This window comes from Mesocricetus auratus, unplaced genomic scaffold, assembly GCF_017639785.1.
Source record: "Mesocricetus auratus isolate SY011 unplaced genomic scaffold, BCM_Maur_2.0 Super-Scaffold_100022, whole genome shotgun sequence".
NCBI classification, from domain to species: domain Eukaryota; kingdom Metazoa; phylum Chordata; class Mammalia; order Rodentia; family Cricetidae; genus Mesocricetus; species Mesocricetus auratus.
In genome coordinates, this window is record NW_024429203.1 from 1,268,151 (window position 1) to 1,275,925 (window position 7,775).

General features: G+C 52.7%; 1 protein-coding gene across 1 annotated transcript; it reads left to right on the plus strand.

Annotated features, from left to right (window-relative positions):
• Positions 1-2,412: 2,412 nt before the first annotated feature.
• On the plus strand, positions 2,413-7,235 carry Mrpl4 (mitochondrial ribosomal protein L4). The gene is made up of 9 exons (XM_005078565.4): positions 2,413-2,560; positions 2,648-2,714; positions 2,808-2,958; positions 4,131-4,182; positions 4,966-5,083; positions 5,644-5,750; positions 5,833-5,942; positions 6,024-6,100; positions 6,612-7,235. Exons 1-9 carry the CDS (start codon positions 2,504-2,506, stop codon positions 6,755-6,757), a joined length of 885 nt encoding a protein of 294 aa, XP_005078622.1. The 5' UTR covers positions 2,413-2,503; the 3' UTR covers positions 6,758-7,235.
• The last annotated feature ends 540 nt before the right edge of the window (positions 7,236-7,775 follow it).

The window sequence follows — 7,775 nt, forward strand, 5'->3', positions numbered from 1 at the left end:
TAGCAAAAGACAGCCATCCTAGCACTGGGGAGGTGGAGGCAGGAAGATCAGTTCACAGTCATTCTCAGCTACATAGTGAGCTCCAGGCCAGCTTGGGCTACATGAGACCAGTCTCAAAATAAATAAATGAGTAATAGATAAAGAACAATAGTAAACCTCCACATGCTTAGCTCAATAATTAAATTCCCCAGAGTCTGCTCCACCAGTTTACCATTGCTCTTGTTGGCTTTTTGTTTGTTTTGTTTTGACTTTGGCTGTGTGTGTGTGTGTGTGTGTGTGTGTGTGTGTGTGTGTGTGTGTGTGTGTGTGGTTGGGTTTGGGGGTCTTGTTTTGTGGTGTTTGAGACAGAGTCTTACTGTGTAGCTGTGACTGGCCTGGAACTCTGTATGTAGACTGATATCCACCTGCCTCGGTCTTCTCTCCTCTCTGATCACAAGGCTCCTAAGTATAAGAATCACTGATGCTAGCCGGGCGTTGGTGGCGCACGCCTTTAATCCCAGCACTCGGGAGGCAGAGGCAGGCGGATCTCTGTGAGTTCGAGGCCAGCCTGGTCTACAGAGCTAGTTCCAGGACAGCCTCCAAAGCTACACAGGGAAACCCTGTCTCGAAAAACCAAAAAAAAAAAAAAAAAAAAAAAAAAAAGATGGTTACTGCGTTCTCGTCTCATGCCAGGAATCCCACCCTCTGTACCCCTCATTTCACTAATATCTCACTATTTTTTCCCATTACCCAGGTGACAAAAATGTGGTTGGTACATAGACCCCAGTTCTGTCGCCACCTCAGAGTGGGCCGAAGTGAATCACGTGTGAGCTCTCGGCGCCCTCTGAAGGTCAGGTGTGGAACAGAGACAATACCACAAACTTGATCATTTGGACTATTGTCTGGAAAGGATCTTAGTGAAGTGATCCAAGCCTCTTCATCCTGTGACTTGTTTTTCTGTCCCGGGAGAGTCCTGAAGGTGTAAGAGGGGGTAGGATCCTGGATTTGATGTGTGTATGTGTGTGTGGGGGGGGGTTCCAGATGGTCACAGCCAGCCCTGGAGAGTCTAAGTAGGTCTAAGAAATAGCAAAAGCTAGCAGAAGGGCTGGCTCAGTGGTTAGGAGCACTGGCTGCTTTTCCAGAGGTCCTGGGCTCAATTCCCAGAACTCACATGGCAGAGATGTCCGTGTCATAGCTCCAGATCCAGGCCATCTCTTCTAACCTTCAAGGGCAACAACCAAACAAATAATATACCTGCAAGCAAAACAGCCATACACATAAAACAAAGATTAATATATCGGTTTTTTGTGTTTTGTTTTTTTCAAGACAGGATTTCTCTGTAGCTTTGGAGGCTGTCCTGGAACTCACTTTGTAGACCAGGCTGGCCTCCAACTCACAGAGATCCGCCTGCCTCTGCCTCCCAAGTGCCGGCATTAAAGGTGTCTGCCAGCACCACCAGGCTAAAGATTAACTGTTAAAAAGAAAGGAAAGGAAATACTGAAAGCTTCCTGCTGGGAGTCTTTAGGTTTAGAAAGAGACTCTGGAGTGCAGGCAAGAGAATCAGAAGCTCAGGGCCAGCCTGGGCTACATCAGACCCCACCACACACCAAAATGGGGAAAACATAAAATTAGGTTCCCCTGAACATGAGAGCGCAGTGCCGTGTGCCACTGGCAACCTGAGGGACCTGAGTTTGAACCTCAAGGTGGAAGGAAAGCTCCAATCCCCTTGAGTTATCTCCTGACCTACACACACACACACAAATTTAAAAATTAAAATACACATATATTGAAAAAGCAAAGAATATTGTCGTGCCACCCTCCCCCCCTTTTTTTTATTTTTCGGGAAAAGATTTCACTGGCTGTTCTGGAATTCACTGCTTAGGCAAGGTTGGTCTCGAACTCACAGAGATCCGCCTACCTTTTCCTCCAGAGTGCTGGGATTACAGGAGCGCACCACTCCACCACTCCGGCACACATCTTTAATCTCAGCATTTAGGAAGCAAAATCAGGTGGACTTCTGAGTTCGAGGCCACCCCGGGCTACATAATGAGTTCCAAGCCGGTCAGGAGTGAGACAAATACCAGTTCACATCAGTAACGGCAAAAGGGGGTAAAGTCTGACGCAGAAAAAGCTGTAGTCAAAATAAGAAGCGTGGCAGGAGGCTTATCCACGGTCAATCAAAAGATTAACACTAAAAAAAGATGAATGTTTATCGATCAGACGGCACCCACGTGTGGGCGTGCCACCTATCCTAGCCATTCCACCTATCCTTGAGTTCATTGGCTGAAGCAAAAGCGCGTCTATGGGGCCGAGCAACCTCATTGGTTACCTTCCGGAGTCGCGCTCCTTAGGGGCGGGGTTTCCTGCAGTCCGTGGCGCTCGCGGACTTGTAGGCAAAATTTCGCGTTCGGTAGCTGAGGGCCGCGGAGTCGCGTTGGTGACGCTAGCGCCTCAGTCGACGTCATCAACACTCGCCGCGCGTGTCCAAAGGGCTTGGGCTCACCGCTGTGAGGTTTGACCCGCAATGCTGCGGTTGTTCCGGGCCGCTTCGCAGGCCTGGGCTCGACCCCCTGTCTCCCGGGTAGGGCACCAGCTAAGGTCAAGGACGGAGGTCAGAGGTTGGGAACTCTCGGGGAGCACCTCTAACTAAACGCCCCCCGTTTTCCAGGTCCTCAGCTCTCTGGCGGAAGACGCGGCGCGGCCAGCCGAGAGCTCGGAGCCGGGGGTTAGCGCGGGTGAGGCGGCGGGGATCACAGCGTTGGGGAGGAATGCACCGAAAGCGTTGATTTTTGTCCCTGACCCTGGTTCACTCATTCCCCGACTCCCAGGTCTCCTAGATCCCGTGGTGCGCAAGTGTGAGCTCCGGATCCCGGCGCACCGGCGCCCTGTGCAGGCGTGGGTCGAGTCACTGCGAGGCTTCGAGCAGGAGCGCGTCGGCCTGGCGGAGCTGCACCCTGATGTGTTTGCCACGGCTCCCCGGTGAGTGCAGGCCGCAGTGGGAGGACTTTGCCTCTGTGTCTACACGGGACAAAAGGGGTGATCAGTATCCGTGCCGCGGGGCGGGAGGACGAAGGACACAGGGCTACAGCCCCCCCCCCCCCCGCTGTTACATCTTTACTTACTCTCATCCCCTTTATCAGACCTCAGGAAGTTGGGTGATGACTAGGTAGATTTCATCTGACACACAGGAAATTTTCTAGAAACGCTGATTAGTAGAGCAGTGGATGTGCACAGTTGGAGGGCTTGCCTAGCTTGCACGATTCCACACAACCGCCATAGGGACCCACGCCTCTAAATCCAGCACTGTGGAGGTGGAAATAGGAGGGTAGAGAAATTAATGGTCACGGTTGCAAAGTGAGTTCCAGGCCAGCCTGGGCTATATGGCACCATAAGTGAAAGTAAAAATATTAAATATCATGAATTAACATTTTCAAAAATGACTGATAAGAAGGCCAGACTTAGCTGGGCTGTAGTGTCACACACCTTTAATCCCAGCACTAGGGAGGCAGAGGCAGGTGGATCTCTATGAGCTTGATGCCAGCTTGGTCTGTAGAATGAGTTCCGGGCAGCCAAAGCTGCACAGAGATTTTTATTTTATGTGTAAATTATTTTTCTGAATGTGTATGTACACCACACTTGTGCAGTGCTCTCAGAGCCCAAAGAACGGACAGGTCAGGACTTGTTAAAACCAGCTGTGAGCTGTTTGGGGTGCTGGGAATTAGACCTGAACCCTCCAGAGCAGAAGTACTCTTAACCACTGAGCCATCTCTCCAACCTCCCTCTCCTCACATACACACACCTCTGGAACCTGCTGGATCCAGCCAAGACAAGAGTGTTTCAGTTAGAGAGAGGGTACAAAGGTTCTGATGTTCGACTCCACTCTTTGGTTTTCAAAGACAGATTTTTACCATGAAGCACAGCCAGGCCTTTAATTTTCCATCCTCTTGAGTACCAGGAGGTCAGGCGTAGCCACCACGCCCGGCCCGACTCTGTCATACATAGACTGGCTTGAGTTGAGGTGTCAGCTGTGGTCAGGGAAGAGAGATAGGGTCCTGGACGTCTAAGCAAGAGCCGGGTCTCCTTCACTGGGATGCAGGTGTGGGAGAGTTTCAGTTGGGTGTCCCTCTTAGGTCTCCCTTCCCTTTTTCCAGGCTGGACATTGTGCACCAGGTTGCCACCTGGCAGAAGAACTTCAAGAGAATTGTGAGTGTCCTGAGTAGCGTGGCAGAGCTTCCCACTGGGCTCAGAGGCTGTGAGTGTGCTGTCTGGAAACAGCCCGGTTCAGGCTGTGTGTGCCTGTCCGTGCAGAGGCCGGCCCCTCTCAGATCATGTCTCAGCACTCAGCATGGCGGGTAGATCCCTGTCCCTGAGGACTCAGTCTAGTGGGAGAGATGAACAAAAGTCAGTAGACTGGGCACACATCTCTCCAGAGAGAGGTATTTAGTGCTGTGTTCAGGGTAATGAGCCCAGAACCTCAGAGGCTGGGCAATTGCTCTACTAATAAACCACCCTCTCACTTGGGGATTTCTACTGTTGAGCATGCTCCAGCCATAAAGGGACATTTAACTTATAGTCTGACGGGGAGTGCACCTCGAGTGGAGGTTGATGGGAAAGGCATGCATGAATACTCTGTGGGAAGGACCACACAGAGCCTAGTATTGCCATCTAGTCAGTGAGAACAAAGAGTTTTGTGCCAAGAACATTCAGGAGTCAGTAGGGGAGCCAGGTGTGATGGCTCATGCCTGTAAGTGCGGCACCGCAGAGGCTGAGGAGGGGAAATGGAAAATTCAGAGTCAGCCTGGGCTGTATGGGGCGGCCTTGGTCTCAGTGCAGCAAGCTCAGAAGTGGCGGGGTCCCTGTGAAGGGGGCAGCAGGGCCCTACCTCACAAGGGAGGGGCTCTGGTCCCTTTACTCTCTCATCCCCTCCCTAAGACAGTCTTCTCTGGCGTTTGTCTGAACCCACCCCCACTCTCTTTGTACTCACAGAGCTATGCTAAGACCAAGACCAGGGCTGAGGTGAGTGGTGGTGGCCGCAAGCCTTGGCAACAGAAAGGCAGTGGCCGAGCCCGGCATGGCAGCATCCGTTCCCCCTTATGGCGGGGAGGTGAGTGGGGCCCAGTTGGGAGGGAGTCCCAGATGACCCTTTCCATGCAGGTGCCCTCAATTGCCACGATAAGGGACACCTGAGTCCCCAGCTCATTAGCCCACTGGGACAGCTGGTATTGGCCCTCAAGTATGCTGAGCAGTGAGGGACAGAGGTCGGGAACTTTGTACCACCAAGCCTGTTTGTGCAGTGCTGGGGTGGGACCCAAGGTTCTGTACACACTAGGCAAGCATTCCCAGCCGAACCACAGCCCTAGCCCTCATCTTCTCTTTGATCCTTTATTTTTTTCTTTTGAGACTGTCTTGCTGTGTATCCCAAGCTGGTCTTGAAGTCTTACTGCGTTAGGTGACTGTGACTGTACCTTCATGCGTGTCCACAGGCCATCTCCCCACTCTTGTCCAGTCTTTCGCACTCTCCCCATGGTTCCTAGTGAGACCTCTGGCCCTCCCGGCCCTTCCTGTTCATCGCCTCCTCCACCACTTGTCTCAGGCATCAGGCTGACCTCTGACCTCCCAGCCTAGCCGTGTCCAGCACCTGTTCACACACCACTGTCCCTGCAGGAGGCGTAGCCCATGGTCCCCGGGGTCCTACAAGTTACTACTACATGTTGCCCATGAAAGTACGGGCACTGGGCCTCAAGGTGGCCTTGACTGTCAAGCTGATGCAGGTATGGCATAGTGCAGCGGGGAGGGGAACAGCTGGTGCCTGGGGTCCTGGTACAGACCCCCAAATCCTGGTTTTCTCCACAGGATGACCTACACATCGTGGATTCTCTGGAGCTGCCCACTGCAGACCCTCAGTACCTGACAGAACTGGCCCAGTACCGACGCTGGGGGAGTTCCGTGCTCCTTGTAGACTTGTGAGGGCACAGGGCAGAGTGGGGACCTGGGGGCAAGTCTCCTGCGTCCTTCCAGGCTCACTCAGCCCCCATCTGTTCCAGGACACATGAGGAGATGCCCAAGAATGTTGTGGCAGCCACCTCCAGACTCAAGAGCTTCAACCTGATCCCTGCGGTCGGTAAGTGAAGGGCACACTAGCAGAAGTCCCTTTGTTACTCTTGGGCAGTTCAAACCTTGTGCCAGTCACACCATGACTGAAGGACGTGTCTAGGAATTCTCCATTTGGTTGTGCTGGGGTGGAAGCCAAGGCCCAGAGCCTTCTGTGCTAGGCATGTGCTCTGCCCAGAGCCGCCACACCAGCACTATGCTGAAGTCTATTCCACATGTAGCCTGCAGGGGGCGAGCATGAGCACTTGGGTGAAAGCTGCTGTCTTCCTCTTTCCCTCCCCTCAACAGCTCCCACTGATTCTCTCCCGGTGTTTAACCACTTCCAGGGTCTTCCTCACTGGAATGTGGTATGGGGGTCACAGTCACACACTGGGCAGATGTGAAGACAGGTAGCTCAGCTGCTGATGTGGGATCTGAAGACTAGCAGGGTACCTCGGGAGGGCAAGGGTCAGGCTTCAGCTAAGACGGATTTGGGCTGAACTAGAGGGCAGCCACACGCTGACCATGTCCTCACATCCCAGGCCTGAATGTGTACAGCATGCTCAAACACCAGACTCTGGTTCTCACCCTGCCTTCCATCGCCTTCTTGGAGGACAAGCTACTCTGGCAGGATTCAAGATACACTCCACTGTACCCCTACCGCCTTCCCTACAATGACTTCCCCTGACCCTGCCCTGGTCACCTAGAAGCCCACCCCGCTTGGGGGCCAAGTCAGCACGCCAGCCTTCCTGCAGAAAAGCCGTTCCCTGGAAGCTGCTGAGGCTTGGTGCAGCAGGGTATAACTGCGCAGGGCCAAGATGGGTGCCTGCCTGGGGTCTCTTGTCACATTAGAAGTAAAGCCTGTTTCACGAGACTTGAAAATGGAGCTGGTCACTGCATGTAGGATCCCGTCAGCTCCCAGGCTGTTCATCCAGTGCTGGGCATCCCAGGTGCCTCTTTTCCAGGGCACAAACTCATGCTGGCAGCCTTGGAGGGTCTTCCTGCCGAGGCAGGTGCTGGAGTGCGCACAGGTGCCTAGCCAGCAGCCTGCACTCCCCTCTGGGAGGGTCTGCCATCAGGTGACATGCAAGCTTCCTCTGACAGCTTTCTTCACAAACCATCTCGTGTTCTTGTGGTAAAACAAATAAATCTATTTAAAGACATCATGCCACTGCTCAGCTTTGCGCTTTTTTTGTTTTGTTTTTCTTTTCAAGACATGGCTTCTCTGTGTAACAGCCTTGGCTCACTTTGTAGACAGACTGGCTTCAAACTCAGAGAGATCCGCCTGCCTCTGCCTCCCAAGTGCTTGGATTAAAGGCGGCTGCCACCACCTGGCTATATTCTCAGTTAAAAAACAAAGCAGCAACAAAAAAGTTGAACTGGAGAGATGGCTTGGCAGGGAAGAGCACTAGCTGCTCTCCAGAAGACCGTCACAGCTGGAGTCCCAGCATCTACACGGCAGCTCATAGCTGTCTTCAACTTCAGTTCCAGAAGAGCCAGACACCAGGCGCACACATGGTGCACAGACATGACATGTAGACAGAGGACATAAAATAAGAAAAAATAAGCCGGTTAGCAGTGGTGCACACCTTTAACCTTAGCACTTGGGAGACAGAGGCAGGCGGATCTCTCCGAGTTTGAGGCCAACCTAATCTGCAGAGCTAGTTCCAGGACAAGCTCCAAAAAAAGACACAAAAAAAAAGGGG

Bases quoted from the DNA above. Each gene is read 5' to 3' on its own strand.
- Mrpl4 (XM_005078565.4), top strand. From the start codon at position 2,504: ATGCTGCGGTTGTTCCGGGCCGCTTCGCAGGCCTGGGCTCGACCCCCT. The intron at 4,183-4,965 runs GTGAGTGTCCTG...TTGTACTCACAG, and splicing joins AGAAGAACTTCAAGAGAATT to AGCTATGCTAAGACCAAGAC. The intron at 5,751-5,832 runs GTATGGCATAGT...TTTTCTCCACAG, and splicing joins TGACTGTCAAGCTGATGCAG to GATGACCTACACATCGTGGA.